Source organism: Dipodomys spectabilis, unplaced genomic scaffold (assembly GCF_019054845.1).
Source record: "Dipodomys spectabilis isolate Male_0828 unplaced genomic scaffold, ASM1905484v1 ptg000504l, whole genome shotgun sequence".
NCBI lineage: Eukaryota > Metazoa > Chordata > Mammalia > Rodentia > Heteromyidae > Dipodomys > Dipodomys spectabilis.
In genome coordinates, this window is record NW_024871181.1 from 1953175 (window position 1) to 1969505 (window position 16331).

General features: G+C 51.4%; 1 protein-coding gene across 1 annotated transcript in view; it reads left to right on the forward strand.

Annotated features, from left to right (window-relative positions):
• Fhad1 (forkhead associated phosphopeptide binding domain 1) overlaps nucleotides 1-16331 on the forward strand; it is a 92497-nt gene that overhangs the window by 17538 nt on the left and 58628 nt on the right. The window contains exons 4-7 of the mRNA XM_042669712.1: nucleotides 4395-4653; nucleotides 6074-6183; nucleotides 9833-10069; nucleotides 15501-15624. Of these exons, the coding sequence (XP_042525646.1) occupies nucleotides 4395-4653; nucleotides 6074-6183; nucleotides 9833-10069; nucleotides 15501-15624 (730 nt within the window). The remainder of the gene's footprint in view (nucleotides 1-4394; nucleotides 4654-6073; nucleotides 6184-9832; nucleotides 10070-15500; nucleotides 15625-16331) is intronic.

Consider the following 16331-nt stretch of genomic DNA (forward strand, 5'->3'; position numbering starts at 1 on the left):
GAGGAGGCACCTGGGGAGCACTGGAAGGCTGCTTGAGGCCAACACCCTCTGCTGGCTGAGAGCTTGCGTGCCAGTGTCAAACAGCGCCCTCTGCTGGCTCATCTAATGCCTTGTCACACAGTGCCCTCTCTTGGCCCTGAGCTCAGATTCCTGCGTTCCTGGTCTTAGGCAGCGAATTACCCCTCTTTGCTAGGGATCAGATTCTGGGGATGCCTTACACGCCCACTCTTCCCCACTGCCTCCCTGGAGAAGTGAGCAGTCCTCCCTCCAGGAGGCTGCCTACTCAGTCACGTGTTGGTACCCACGTGGATGTGCACATTTGTACTAGGTTATCATCCAGCCCTGGGTCGTTCGTCTCAGATTGTCCCCTCCTTGGCTCGTCCATGTCTCCCCAACACACTTCTGCCGTTCCCTTGTTTGTTTTTATATCCTCTGGGGGCATCTATTCATTTTATGCTATTGGGGTTTTTTGGTTTGTTGTGTTTTGTTTTGTTTTTGCTTGAACTCAGGGCCTAGGTGCTGTCCCTGGGTCTCTTTATGATCACTATTTGACCCGCAGCACCACTTTCCGTTTTTTTGAGTAGTTTATTGGAGATAAGTGTCTCACAGACATATCTGCCCAGGCTGGCTTCAAACCACAATGCTCAGATCTCAGCCTCCTGAGTAGCAAGGATTACAGGTGTGAGCCACTGGCACCCCACTCATTGTATGCTATTGTTAAATGCTCTGGGTTCACGGTCTGGTTTCAGCCCAGCCTGGCATCAGACTGAGGTCTCTGCTCTTGATGTTTGGCTGGGGACCACAATTGCGTTATGTCAGGCCATTTTTCTAGCCCAGCCGGCATCTCTGTAAGCTCTGAGAAGCAAAGCCTGTGTGCATGGTAGAAGGTAACCATGAATGTGAGTGCACTCTGTTATAATGATTATGAAATATCTGTGCTCATCATTGTGGATCTAATAGCATAGATGCTCACTGAGTGTTTTGCCTTTGGCTGACTACTTGGGTCCCCAAGCCAAAGAACCTGGCCATTGACAAGTGGGTGAGTTTGCAAGCTCAACAGGCAGACATCAGGATGTCCATCTGGGAGGAAGACACGGGTGATGGAAGGAAGGCATGGGGGCTTTGTGACCATCAGTGTTCCTCTCAGGTCGCTGCTGTGCCCAGTCCTAACCACCTCTCCTCTCTTTTCTTGGAAGTACTAGGGTTTGAACTCAGGGCCTTTTACTTGCTAGCCAAATGAGTACTGAGCCACAGCTCCACTTCCAGCTTTTTGCTGTTTTGGAGATAAGAGTCTTACCAATTTTCTTTCCCAGACTGCCTCTGAACCCTAATCCTCAGATCTCAGCCTCCTGAGCAGCTAGGATTACAGGTGTGAGCCACTACCAGCTCCTGGCCAATATTCACACACACACACACACACACACATTTTAATATAATTTTGTTATTATTAAGGCGTTATATGGGGGGGGGGGGGTTACCATTTCACAATTCAGATAATGTGTCCAGGTAATTCAGGTAATGTTTTCCCTCCCTTCACTTTCCCCCATGCAGATATATTTAAACTCAAGTTTCTAAACCGAGGCTTGTTGCTAACTGCTGACTGGACCTAGACTCCACGCACATGCTCACGTGGGCACAGCCAGGCGCTCCCTGAACTAGAAGCCCTTCTTCTTTCCGGTGTTGTTTTCCTGTCACCCCGCTCCTCACAGATATGAGCAGCAGTTCTGATAACACCGTGACCTTGCTTGTGACAAAGTAGAGCTACCGAGTGCTGAAGCCCAGCTCTCACCTTCCAGCCAAAGCCCCTCCACCAGCACACCTCTTTTTGAGGGGATGCTTCATTTTCCACTGACAATCTCAAAGAGCTGAGGCAGTATTTTATTAGCATTGCTGGGGATCGAACCCAGGGCTTCACACATGCTAAGCAAGTGATGCACTCCGAGCAGCTCCCCGGGTCCCTGACTGTAGCCTGTGCTGTATTTTGTATAGCCCCCCCCCCTCCCCACCCCGTTAGGAACCCAGTTAACAGGCTCTGTGTCTGCATGGGACACCATCTCTGCCCAGCTTCCCACACTAAGAGGTTCAGGGCCAGGCCCCAGTCAGGGGTCCTGAGCCACTACCTCTGCTGGGTGCCCCTCCCCATAGCTGACTCATTTACAGTGGCTATGTGTGGAAACAATGCAGACAGCCATCACAGATACATGGATAAACACACCATGGTCTAGCCGTACAGTAGAACACGACTCAGCCTTTAAAAAGCAAGAACATCCATATACATGAGGACATTGAGCCAGTCTCAAACTGACAAACACAGTTTCCTCATATACAAAGCTCAAGGACAGTCAGTTTCATAGAGGCCGAAGAGGGGTTGGCAGTGACCAGGGCCGCAGGGGAGAGGAAGGGGGAGTCGTTAATGGGAACAGTTTTGCTTTCATAAGATAAATAGTTCACCAAGTGCCTGAGCTCATGCCTGCAATCCCAGCTACTGGGGAGGCTGAGATCTGAGGCTCGCCTTCCAAAGCCTCGAGCAGGGCTGCCGCATCCTCAAGTCCAAGAGGCCAGGGTGGCCTCCCGGTGTCCAGCTCATTCTCCCTGGGTCTCCTTGGCTCTTGATTGGATCCCATGTCCCCACCCTGAGCCAATCCCTCAGGCCTAGGATTGTTATTGGCTGGTGGCTCAGCCCTACCCACCACCATGGGCTGCAGTTTTCCTTGTCCAGCTGAGCGCCCGCACCACCAGGCCACAAGCAGCCAACATAGGGTGCACCCGTGCACCTCACCCTCCAGATTTGTGTTCTAGACAGATGGGGGGGGGGTCATTTACCCCATGACCTGTGACCCAGAGCGTGCTCTGTGAGAAGTAGGTGTGTCCACTGTGGTGAGGGACAGCTCTCATCTGGGTCATGATTTAACCACACAGCCTGAGCGAGGGCAGGCCCACCATGAGCAGGACCAGGGCCAGGCCCCCCTCGCTGGCCTCCGCTGGGTTGGATGGGTCCTGGTGGCTTCCTGCTGAATGGCCTGCCCCAGGTCTGAGAGTGGAGACTCCCTGCACAGACACCTGTAGCTTGCCTCGGGCACCAGGGGAGCTGGGTGCTGAGGACCAGGGCTGGCAAGCCTGCCCCCCAGGGCTCGGCCTGGGGACATGTTGGAAGGAGGACAGGCGATGGCCAGAGACTGGGTGACCTGCTTGCACTTCCTTTTCCTTGTGTGGGTCATGGCACTTGAACTCGGGGCCTGGGTGCTGTCTGGGATTTTCTGCTCTATCAGCTGAGCCACAGCTCCACTTCTGGCTTTTCTTTCTTTCTCTCTTTCTTTCTTTCTTTCTTCCTTTCCTTCCTTCCTTCCTTCCTTCTTTCTTTCTCTCTCTGTCTTTCTTTCTTCCTTCCCTTCTTTCTTTCTTTCTTCCTTCCTTCCTCCCTCCCTCCCTCCCTTCCTTCCTTCCTTCTTTCTGTCTTTCTTCCTTCCTTCCTTCCTTCCTTCTTTCTTTCTCTTTCTTTCTTTCTTCCCTTCTTTCTTTCTTTCTCTCTCTCTCTCTTTCTTTCTTCCTTCCCTTCTTTCTTTCTTTCTTTCTTCTTCCTTCCTTCCTTCTTTCTTTCTCTTTCTTTCTCTCTCTCTCTTTCTTTCTTTCTTCCTTCCTTCCCTTCTTTCTTTCTTTCTTCCTTCCTTCCTTCCTTCCTCCCTCCCTCCCTCCCTCCGTTCCTTCCTTCCTTCTTTCTCTCTCTCTTTCTTTCTTCCTTCCTTCCTTCCTTCTTTCTCTCTCTCTTTCTTTCTTCCTTCCTTCCTTCTTTCTTTCTTTCTTCCCTTCTTTCTTTCTTTCTTTCTTTCTTTCTCTCTCTCTTTCTTTCTTTCTTCCTTCCCTTCTTTCTTTCTTTCTTCCTTCCCTTCTTTCTTCTTTCCTGGTTAATTGGAAATAAGAGTCGTGCAAACTTTCCCACCCAGCTGGCTTTGAACTGTGATGCTCAGACCTCAGGCTCCTGAGTAGCTGGGATTACAGGCGTGAGCACCAGCAGCCAGCTTGCACTCTTCTTTTCAGCCACTGTGTGAGTGCCAGTCACATACGTGCCAGGCATCCATTCTGGGGGCCACAATCCCATGTGAGGGAGGTGGAAGGGAAGGCCCGATCCCCTCAGGGCCATCCCACCAGCTCAGCACCCAGTGCCTCGTACCGTGGAGACAGCACACGGCCTTGCCTGGCCAAGCGCCTCACAGACCTGGGTGGATCTGTATGGGAGGGTATGATGTGAACGTGATGGTGCGTTGGAGGAATGTCCTGGAAGGCTTCCTGGAGGAGGCAACTCGAGCCACCACCTAGGCTGGCAGTTTTGTGGCAGGGCCCAAGGGTGCAGGGCAGAGCGGCTGACCACCCGCCATCCTTCCCCTCCTGCCCTGCAGGTCTCCTACGCCTGGGTGCAGGGCCCGCCCCCCTGGCCTGGCCAGCAGTCACCTCGGGCCACCCTCCCGCCAAACCACCTGTTCTCACCGCCACATATGCCCTTCCACCATGGCATCCGGCCAATGCCAGTGCAGAGGAGCTGGTCCCAGGGCTTCCCCGGGCCCTCCATGGTCCCGCCTGCCGCGTACCAGCGGCCAGTCAGCGCCGGCGGGAAGGTGTTCTTCACCATGGACCCCAAGTCTCCGGTCATCAAGCAAGGTATGCACACGGCTCTGGCAGGCTTCCAGGAGGGACTTAGAGCCCTAGTTGTGGACCTTATTTCCTGCCCAGGCTGGCTTTGAACCGCCGTTCTCCAAGCATCAGCCTTCCTGACTAGCTAAACCCAGCTAACGGTTTATCTTTTGCCTATAAAATTAACATACCCCATGCATTCGTTGTTGTCATATAACGAATTATATGCTAAAAGTCTGTGACCCAAAACACAGCAGGTAAGAATCTTACATATGCAACAGGTCTTAAGGGTCAGGAATTTGGGGTTAACAGCCCTGGGGTCCTGACTCAAAAAGCCAAAAGCGAATCAGGCACCTGTACCTCACACCTGTAATCCCAGCTACCCAGGAGGCTGAGAGCTGAGGATCGCCATTAGAAACCAGCCCAGACTGAAAAAAATTGATTCCTGTTATCTCCAATGCACCACCAAAAGCCAGCAGAACTGTGGCCCAAATGGTAGAGTGCCAGCCTTGAGCAAAAAAACTAAGGAAGAGGGAGGTTGGCGCCAGTGGCTCACGCCTGTAATCCTAGCTACTCAGGAGGCCGAGATCTGAGGATCACGGTTCAGCGCCAGCCCGGGCAAGAAAGTCAGTGAGACCCTTATCTCCAATAAATCACCAGAAAACCGGAAGTGACGCTGTGGATCAATTGGTAGAGCACTTGCCTTGAGCTGAAGAGCTGAAGGACAGTGTCCAGGCCCAGAGTTCAAGCTCTACGACCAACCAAAAAAAAAAAAAAAAAAAGCTAAGGAACAGTGCCCAGACCCTGAGTTCAAGTCTCAGTTGGAACACACACACACACACACACACACAGAATGGTATCATAAAACATCTGGCATGCGATGCTTCGGTGCCTGCCACAGGCTGAGCGAGGAGTTCTCACCACCTCACAGTGTTCTGGGCATCAAGATGTAACATGGGTTTCCCCGCTCACACAGCTAGCCAGCTTTCTGCCACTGTGACAAAATACTTGACCTAATAGATTTAAAGAGAGGAGAGGTTTGTGTGGGCCAGGGTTTGGAGGGCTTCAGTCCGTGTCCCACAGCCTCGGTGATGGCACAGTTTACTGTGGCAGGAGCATGGGGTGGTGGCCGAAAAGCGAAGAGGGGGCTCCCAGACCCTCCTGGAAGATACATTGCCAGGGACCTAACTTCCTTCCGCAGGGCCTTGTGGTGAAGGCCACACCAAGGTCTGTATGTGGCCTTGGGGATAGGACAGAGCAAAGGGTCAGTTAGTGCTGGGGACAGGAGTAAGGCAGCCCCTCCACGCCTGGGCCTCCTGCAGCCATTGCTGCTTTTCAGTGTCCCCCCCACCCCACCCCTGCCCTCAGCGCTCAGGTCTACAAAGAGCCCTCAAGCTTCCCAGCACTTACTGAGCCTTTTGTGTCCTCTGTCACTCATTTGTCCAAGTGTGGGCCAGCACGGTGGAACTGTCAGAAGAAACAGTGACTGAAGGGCTCCCTGGGCCTATTCCTCCCACAGAGATCTTTATGGACCCGGAACTGAGCCAGCAGGAAAAGGTGAGGGGTCTTGGGGGAGAAGGACAGGGCCCAGCACCCATCAGCCACAGAGGGACTTACTGCTGCTTATCTCACCTGAACTCATGTCTCCGCAACAGCAACTGCAAGCACTGTTACACCTACTGTGTGCTAGACTCTGTTCTGTGCCACAGGCTTTTATCTTGTCCAGTTGGGCCAGAAAACAGGGTTATTGACCAGTTCAAGCAGGAAGGAAAAGGACACTCTTCCTCTTAGAATCCTTTGTCAACTCTGAAAGGAAGGAAGACTTTCTTTCCTCTTGGAACATCTGAGGAAATTTGACTGGACAGCCTGGGTATCCAGGCATGGGGAGGCAGGACAGGAAGAGGCATGGTGCCTGATTGTCATCCCACAGGGCCACATGGGTTGGATAGGAAGGCTCCATCAGGAAGGCATCGGCTCTTAACTTTAAGACCTTGTTCTGCTTTGAATTGACATTAGTACAGGGGAGAAGGAGGGACGGTGGGAGGGAGAGAGAGAGAGAGAAAGAAGGAAAGAGATCTGGGTTCAGTCTTCTGCATGTGGATATCCAGTTGTCCAAGTACCATTTACTGAAGAGGCTATCTTTTCTCTGAGGTGCATTTTGGGCTCCAGCTGTCAGTGCATGGATTTCTTTCTGGGTCTTTCCATCTGTTCCTTTGGTCTGTGAGTCTCTTTTATGTCAGCACTGTGCTATTTTTGTCCCTGTGGCTCAGTAGGAGTATAATTTGAAGCCAGGTATCATGGCATGGTGGCGCGCTCTGCTCAGGATCCCTTTGGCTCTGTGAGGTCTCTCATGCTTCCATATGAATTTTAGGATTGATTTCTAGCAATGCTGTGAGGGATGTTGGGGTTTCTGTGGGTGCTGCACTGAATGTGGATTTGTAGATTGCTTCTGGGTTTCTTTTTTTTTTTTTTTTTTGGGTCCGGTCGTGAGGCCTGAACTCTGGGCCTGGGCGCTGTCCCTCAGCTCTTCAGCTCAAAGCTAGTGCTCTACCACTTGAGCCACAGCGCCACTTCCGGCTTTTTTCTTTTTGCTTATGTGGTGCTGAGGAATCGAACCCAGGGCCTCAGGCATGCAAGGCAAGCGCTCTACCACTGGGCCACCTTCCCAGCCCTGTAGATTGCTTCTGGCAGCATGGTTGTTGTTATGACATGGCCAATCCATGAGCATGAGCAATCTTTCCATCTTCTTGTGTTGTCTTCAGAGTCTTTCTTCATGGTTTTATAGTTTTTATTATGGCCTTTTGCCTTCTTGGTTATGCTTATTCTTAGGTTTGTTTGTTGTTGTTGTGGGGGTTTTTTTGGGGGGCGGTGAGGTCATTTCCATACCTTAGATTCATTTGGGTAAATGCCCGGTGCTCACTGGATCCAAAGCTAGCTCTGTTTTTCGTGTTTTGAGGAAGCTCCGTGCTGACTTGCATAGCTGTGGCACTGGTTTGCATTCCCACCCACAGTGCAGGGTGGTTCCTTTTGCTCGTCAGTATGCATGGTTGCCTGTGTCCCTGGTGATGGCCAATCTTACTGGGGTGAAATGGCATCTCAGAGTCATTTGATCCATATTTTTTTCATGTTGAATATCCCTTATGTATTTGCTGGCCATTTGTACTTTCAGGAATTATCCATTGCATTCATTTGTTCCTCTATTAATTGGGTGGTTGTTTCTTTGAGAGTTGAGTTTTTTGAGCTCCCTGTAGGTCCTGGTTATTTCTCTCTCATCAGATGTACAGCTGGCAAAGATTTTCTCCCATTCTGTGAGCCGGGACTTCAGTCTGGTGACCCTTGCCTTTGCTGTGCAGGTTGATTGGTTCCATCTGTTTCTAATTTGATGCGATCCTTGCTCTTATTTCTGAGTATTAGAGTTCTATTCAGGAAAGTCCTGTCTATGTAAATAAGTTTTCACTATTCCATCCATTCAGGTCTTACCTTAAGATCCTACACTCCAGTGCCCAGCACAGAGCCTGGCACATAGCCAGTGCTCAACAAATGTCAGCTATGCATTGTATAATGACAGAGGACCCACTGAGCATATACTGGGTAGCTTTGTATGACACAGGGGGCTCCCTGAAAACTCAGATCTACAGCCATTATCCCTCCAACTTCTGCCACAGGTGTTCCCAAGAGCCCGGAGAAAGAGCAGGTGCTGGCCAGGCCAGAGGGGCCCCCTCATACCCTGTCCCATCCCTCCTGGGTCTGAGGCCCCTTCAGAGCTCAACAAGCCGCATGCTGAGCTGGAATCTGGACCATAGGAAGTGGCTAGAAGAGTGAGGGCCCTTTAAAAAAATGAATCAAGCCGGGCACTGGTGGCTCACATCTATAATCCTAATTACTCAGGAGGCTGAGATCTGAGGATCACAATTCAGAGCCAGCCTGGGCAGGAAAATCTCTGAGCCTTATCTCCAATTAACTACCAAAAGGCCAGCAGTAGAACTGTGAGTCAAGTGATAGAGCACTAGCCTTGAGCAAAAAAAGCTCAGGGATAGCACCTAGACTCAGGGTTCAAGCCTCAGGACCAGCATACACACACACACACACACACACACACACACACACACACACACACACACACACACACACAAAACCCTCAATGAATTGGATTTTTTTTCCAAGTCTTTGTGTATGTGTGGGAGGGGGGTGGTCCTGGGGCTTGAACTCTAGTCCTGAACACTGTCCCTCACTCTTCAGCTCAAGGCTAGCACTCTACCACTTGAACCACAGTGCTACTTCCGGTTTCCTAGTGATTAATTGGAGATAAGAGTTTCAGGGACTTCGGGGCTGGGAAGGTGGCTCAGTGGTAGAGCGCTTGCCTTGCATGAGTGAGGCCCTTGGTTCGATTCCTCAGCACCACATAAGCAAAAAGAAAAAAGCCAGAAGTGGTGCTGTGGCTCAAGTGGTAGAGTGCTATAGAGTGCTACCTTGAGCTGAAGAGCTGAGGGACAGTGCCCAAGCCCAGATTCAGGCCCCATGACCAGACCCCCCACCCCCAAAAAACAAAAAAAAAGAGTTTCAGGGACTTTCCTGCCCAAGCTGGCTTTGAACCATGATCCTCAGATCTCAGCCTCCTGAGTAGCTAGGATTACAGGCATGAGCCACTGGAGCCTGGCTTCCCAGTCTTTCTGATATGTGATTTGATGACTTCTGGTGAGAAGTTTGGGGAGTTCTCCCCCTTTTTGGAGCCCTAAGTTCTTAGTCACAGTGCTTCTCATGAGGCGGGCTGAGGCTGGCTTCATTGTACCTGGGGGAGGATGGGGCGGGGATAGAGACCCCAAGGCTTCCATGAATCCCCACAAATAAATCTCCACTGATCTTGCAGGAAGGTGTCTCTGTGTGCACAGCCCAAGGAATCACGGAGCACCAGAGAGGCGGGGGAAAGTCATAGCCCTGGCCACAGACTGATCAAAACAAAGGCCATTTTCCCAATGACCCGAGGCCCAGTCAGTAGTTCCTACAAAGATTTCACTGTTCTCAACCTCCAAGTGGAATCTCAGGGCTCCGGGGAGCTTCCATCCTTTCCTCTGGGGTTGTGTGGATTTGAACTGAACCCCAATCTCTGAGGCTTTCCCCGTGGTGGGGACAGCTCACAGCCCCCCACCCCACCCCTCCGCTGGTCCTGGCTCAGGGAGGCCCCGAGTGACCCCGGGTCTCCTCACAGGACGAGATCATCCTGCTCCTGGGCAGAGAGGTGAACCGGCTCTCAGATTTCGAAGTCGAGTCCAAATACAAAGACGCGGTGATCATGAACCTGCAGCACGAGGTGTCTGACCTGAGCTACCGGCTGTCCGAGTCGACTGCCTGCATGCTGAGCGAACGGGGTGCACCCAGCAAGGGCCCTGGGCCCAGCGAGGCCACTGACCTCAGCCAGAGCGAGATCCAGAGCCTGAAAAGCCAGGTAGGACTCGGGGACGGCTCCATCAGGGGGCACCTGGAGACAGCATGGCCAGAGACACCCAGACTTTGCCTAGACCTTGCACAGCAGGGCACTGGGACTTGGAGTCTGCCCCCTACTCACCCCACACAGTCACTCCACTTCCTGTTTCCAGTTAGCTATCAGAGAGAGGAGTTCCTAGACCCTCCCACTCCCAGACATGGAGATTTCTAACCAAACCCTGAAGGCGGCTTCCCTATGGGAATTCCGTGAGATAAAACTTTCCAGCCAGGCCGAGGTTGACCAGGAGCCTGGACACTGCAGCCAGATTCCTTTCAGTTAAAAAGAAATTTGGTCACTGAGTTTGGGTGTGTGTGTGTGTGTGTGTGTGTGTGTGTGTGTGTGTGTGTGTGTGTGTGTGTGTGTGTGTGTGTGTGTGTGTGTGTGTGTGTGTGTGTGTGTGTGTGTGTGTGTGTGTGTGTGTGTGTGTGTGTGTGTGTGTGTGTTCAAAGCAGGACTGAGGTTTGAATTCCAGGTGTTAAGCTTGCTAGTTAGTTGCTGTAGCACTTGAGCAAAACATCCAGCTCTCTTCTGCTTTTCAGTTATTTTTCAAATTAGGGTCTCATTTTTTTTACCCAGGCTGGCCTGGATAGATCCTCCTACTTATGCTTCCCACATAGCTGGAATGACAGGCATGCACTACCACACCCAGTTTATTTATTGAGATGGGGTCTTGCTACAACCCCCACCTCAGGGCTGGTCTCAAACTGCCGTCCTCTGGATCTCATCCTCCCAGGTTCTAGGGCCCCAGGTGGAACCACTGTGCTTAGACCTGGAGCTTGTTGCTGTGGTTGTCGTTGTCACTCTCAGCATTTTTGTCTGCTTGTTTGTTGTTTTTTGAGACAGGGTGGAGCTCTGCAGCCCAGAAAGGCCTCACGCCTAAGATCACCCAGCCTCAGCCCTGAAGTACTGGGATTACAGGCATGTGCCACCCGCCTAGCTGTGGCTGTAAATGTTGTACATAAGTTATATCTCAGCAACACTGATGAGAAAAGAAATGGGCTGTTAACAGCCAGTTGTTGTTGGCCTTGATGCACGGGGCTGCCTGACCATGGACCAGCCTGGGGCTCTGCTCTCTGGCCCTGCTTCTGGCCTGTCCCTTCTCTCCCCAGCTCACGAAGCACTGTTGCAAAGCTATGTGCCAGTGGCTCATGCCTGTAATCTCAGCTCCTCAGGAGGCTGAGGCCTAGAGGATAGAGGTACAAAGCCAGAGAGAGCAGAAAAGTTCCCAAGACTTCAATGCCAACTAAAGCTGGACTGGAGGCATGGCCCAAGTGGTAGAGCATCTTCTGAGAGCAAGCAGAGCTGGGCTAGACAGACTCTAAGTTCAAGCCCTGGGCAAAGGGAGAGGGGGTGCTGAGGAAGGAAGTTCTGAAAACAACACCCCAAAGAAAGGCATGGCTTCTGCACGGTGAGGCCAGGCCAGTCTACCTGGGCAAGAAATGGCCCGTTTCCCTTCAGAGCTCTGGGTACAGCCAGGCCCTTTTCTTAGTCAACCGAAGTCCCTAAATGCTTGTAAAGAGTATTCCAGATAGCTGGGCGCCGGTGGCTCACGCCTGTAATCCTAGCTACTCAGGAGGCTGAGATTTGAGGATCATGGTTCAAAGCCAGCACGGGCAAGGAAAGTCCGTGAGACTCTTATCTCTAATAAACCACTAGAAAACCAGAAGTGGCGCTGTGGCTCAAGCAGTAGAGCGCTCGCCTTGAGCTGAAGAGCTGAGGGACAGCGCCCAAGCCTAGAGTTCAAGCCCCACAACCGACCAAAAAAAAAGAATATTCCAGAAATGAGCAGCGTCACTATAATTGTCCTAGTTTGCGGTCCACTGTTATTAATCTCTCACCCCTGTCTAATCTGTCAGTTACGCTTGGCCATGGGTGTGTGCCTGGGGAGCACCAGTAGGCTCTGGTGCCCCCTGCAGAGCCGGGCCCCACCTGGGCTCAGACCTCAGCCCCACAGGAAAGGGGGCCATGCAGCGAGCCACGTTCTGCTTTGTTTTGGATTTGTTTTTTGTGCTTGCGTTAGAGTTTGAACTCAGGGCCTGGGTTGTTGTTATTGTTTAACTGCAGGTTGTCACTCTACCACTTGAGCCACACACAGCTCCATTTTCCATTTTTTGCTGGTTCACTGGAGATAAAGAGTGTCACAGATTTTTCCCGTCCAGGCTGGCCTGGAAGCGAGATCCTCAGCTCTCAGCCTTCTAAGGAGCTGGGATTACAGGCATGAGCCACCAGCACCCAGTTTGTGTCTGTCACGCCTTCATTTGTCCATTCATTTGTTCATCCTCATGGCTCTCGTTGCCCTCCTGTCCTCCAGGCTGAGAACAGGTCAGGGAGCAAGGCAGACGTGACCAGCCTCCGCCCCGCCCCGTTCTGCTGCAGCTTAAGTTGTCCATGTGCCGGGAAGGGGGGGGTTGGTTCACCAGCCCAGCACACTATTAGGAAGTGTTACCCTCTAAGAGGAGGGGGCTTAGCAGAAGGAAGTTAGGTCACTGGTGACATTGAAAGACACTGGGGCCCCGACCCCTGCTCTGGCTCTTAGTATCCTGTCTACCACGAGGCAGCCGCTTCCTCTATCACACCTGCCCCCTTCTCCGCAGGCCCAAAGCCATCAGGTCAACTCAGTATAGCCTGGAACCTGGGAAGCTGAGAGCCAGGAGAAACCTTTCCTCTTTTTAAGTTGATTATCTCAGTAATTTTGTTGCAGGGGCTCACTGACTCCTGCCCCACTGGACCGAAACAGAATAACAAGTGAACAGTGCATCCTCTGACTTTTAGACAAAGGAATGACCTTCTTCAAGACATGGGAATGACCTTTCTTGAAACGCTTTTTTTTTTTTAAAGAACACGTTTTTTTTCCAGCAAAGAATTTTCTAGAAATTAGCACTCTGTTTTACCTACTGTTGCCTACACCTTCTACGTGACTCTTTTGGGTTTTGTTTTCGTGGCAGTGCTGAACTCACAGCCTCGTATTGCTGGGCAGGCACTCTACCTCTAGCTCTTTCTGCACTAGTTATTTTTTGAGATAGGATCTCACTTTTTACCTGGGCTGGCACCTAGTCCTCCATCTGCCTACAGATGTAGCTAGATGGCAGACACCCACGGATATCCCATCTTGTTCTGTTGAGATGGAGTGTCCTAGACTTTACTTCTCAGGCTGGCCTGGAACCTTGATCTTCCTGAGCTCTGCCTCTCAGGGAGCTGGCATGACAGACACGAGCCCCTGTGCCAGCTCACCTGGAACTTTACTTACAACTAAAGGAAAATGCTTCCTAACAGGATGTCTCTGCACTAAAGGATGCAAATGAATTAAATTCAAGTCCACAGTTTTTAGTTAAGGTTCTTAAAGATTCTATCACCAGCAGAACATGGAGTTAGAAGTGCCAGCCAGGTGGTGGGCTGACTTTGTGTTCTGATTAATTTCTGTGTTCTCCCATTTCCCTAAAATACATGTGATATGACTCATCATCAAGAATCTTTGACTGAGCAGCAGTGGCTAGGATTCTTGCTACTCAGGAGGCTGAGATCACAGTTCAAAGCCAGCTAGGGAAGAAAAGTCTATGAGACTTTTATCTCCAATTAATCTACAAAAAGCCAGGTGTGGATCAAGTAGTGGAGCACCACCCTTGAGTGAAAAAGACAAGGGATAGGGCCCAGGCTCTGAATTCAAACCCAGTACAGTATTGAAAAACAAAACAAAAACAAAAACACAATCACCCACTATAATGGAGAAACTCCGTCCACACTGCCCACGCCATTGCTAACTTAGCAGCAGATTTTACCCTTAGGCTCTCGCTTTTCCTGGGACTGTGAAATTTCTTATGATTACAATGCCCATATTTTTGCAATAATAGAACATCTCGGTAGGTATGCTAGTTAGAGACAATCTGGACATTTATTTTGATAGTAAAATAATCCCAAAGTTTGAGAAGTGTGCTTCCCTGCAGCCTGAATTCTAACGCTCTGAAAGCTACTTAGGTTGAATTGTTTCATATCTGTCACACATAGCACTGGAATCTTTGGGAGCCATTTTTCCCCTTGGGTGAGTTTGTCTTCCTGCAAATAGAGGCATAGAGTGAGGAACTAGAAACAAGTTTTTATTCTGAGTGTCTTCCATGGGACAGTCTATTTCTTCTTAAAAAAAAAAAATAAACAGGAAAAGGTCAGGCTTTTGTTTTTGTGGGTTTTATTGTTGTTTGTTTTTTGCTTTAGGCTTTTGGGTTTTTTCTTATTTATTTATTTATTTACTTATTTGTCAGTCGTGGGGCTTGGACTCTGGGCCTGGGCACTGCCCCTCAGCTCTTCAGCGCCACTTCTGGTTTTCTGGTGGTTTATTGGAGATAAGAGTCTCACAGTCTTTCCTGCCCAGGCCGGCTTTGAACCATGATCCTCAGATCTCACCCACCTGAGTAGCTAGGATTACAGGTGTGAGCCACTGGCACCCAGCTCTTTTTGTTTTTTATTCAGTGTTTTCAAAACACAAACATGGGAAAGAGTAGCCCTGAGGAGGAAGTGGGGTGACTGAGCTGTGTCCCCCCTCTGCCAACATTCACCCCTCCTAAGGTAAATCAGATGCCTCAAGGGAAAAGAGAGTGTCTCCCCCACACCCCCCCCCCCCGGCCCCCAGTGAGTCACAGAATCTAAACTGCCATGGCCATGAAATGAGCTGTGCAGACTATGAAACGTTGATGCTCCTGTGAATGCAGAGTAATTATCACAGCCCCGGGACAGAGGCAGAGGACAAGGACTATGAGCGCCATCTCGTGGCAAGGCCATGTCATGGCCAGGCCCCGGGCCCTCCCTGAGTCCCCTGTGCCTCCCTGCATCCCCTGTGGTCTTCAGGCCCCCACCAGGCCTCCGCTCCTCACCATCACACATAACCCTGTTAGGTGGGCTCCACCTGCCTTCCTGCCCCATGGCAGACAGCAGAAGCCACAGCTAGCACACGTGGTTCTGTACAACTCGGGCCATGCATGGTCCAAGCACACTTATGTGTATTAACTTACTAGAACACTTTCCTAAGAGAGGAAGGCCACCCGCTGAAGGTGGTGGCTCTGTGTTTCAGACCCCAGCTTACAGTGCTGGGCTCAGACTGCCCAGACCTCCCCTGAGGCCTAAGCAAGTGACCCGCCCCTTGGAGCCTTGGTTTCCTCTCCTGAAAAGCAGGAACAGGATGGGGGACCCCACGCAGCCAAGCCTGAACCCTGGTAAGCCCAAAGTGCATGTCACACTGGTGGCATGTGATGTGTGTTGCTGAGGAGCAGGCCTTCCCTGGCCCCTCCACTCCCGAGGCCTCCAGAGCTGGGCTTCCCTCCTCCTGAATCCATCCCTGAGACTTCTGCCCTGCCCCATGTGTCTGGGCCAGCACCCTCTGACACTGCACTGCCTGTTCCTTCAGATCAATGCCCTTCAGAAAGGCTACAGCGAGGTGCTGTGCCAAACCCTGTTGGAACGGAACACAGAAATCACCTCCCTGAAGAACGAGGGTGAGAACTTGAAGAAGGACAATGCCATCTCATCCGGTGAGTGCTTGTGGGACTGGGATTAGCAGATGTTACTCTGTCACCCATTCCCCTGGCCCGGACAGACATCACCAATCAACTTCCGATCACAGCCTCTAAGTTCCTCAAGGATCTTTACACACAACACTGTCTGTGAATCTGATATGTCAATTGGCCATCAGGCCCCAGCACACATGCCCAGGGCACCATGTCCTGAGGTGCAGTTCATTCTCACAGTGGGATTCTGACCATGCTGTCTGTCCCTTGTCCCAGAGACATGCCTGGGAGATACTTACCAACAACTTAGACACAAACGTTCTTCCCAGAAAAGAGCTATGAGCTATGTGCCACTGTGTGTCTGTGTCCTCCCCTCCCCTTGCATTGCTTGTTGGTCTAGCCCAAGCATTCAGTGGATAAAACAACAGATACATGCATTACCTGGCCCAGTTTCTAGGGTTCGGGAATGGGGGGGGGGTGACGTAGCCGTGACACAGGGCCTGCCCAAGGTGGCACTCAACATTGGCCAGGGCCTGGCATGTCCTTGGGCGGCAGCTGAAGGTCCCCATCCAGAGCCTCCCATGTGGCCTCAGCCCCTCAGCAACCCAGCTTTTCCCTGCCTCTGCCTAAGAGTTCTTGTGTCCTAGCCTAGCAAGTCCCCCCACCATTCTCACAGGGTCAGCCTGGCTGGGGAGGAGGGAGGGGGGAGGGGGGCCAAGGCCTTGCAGCCA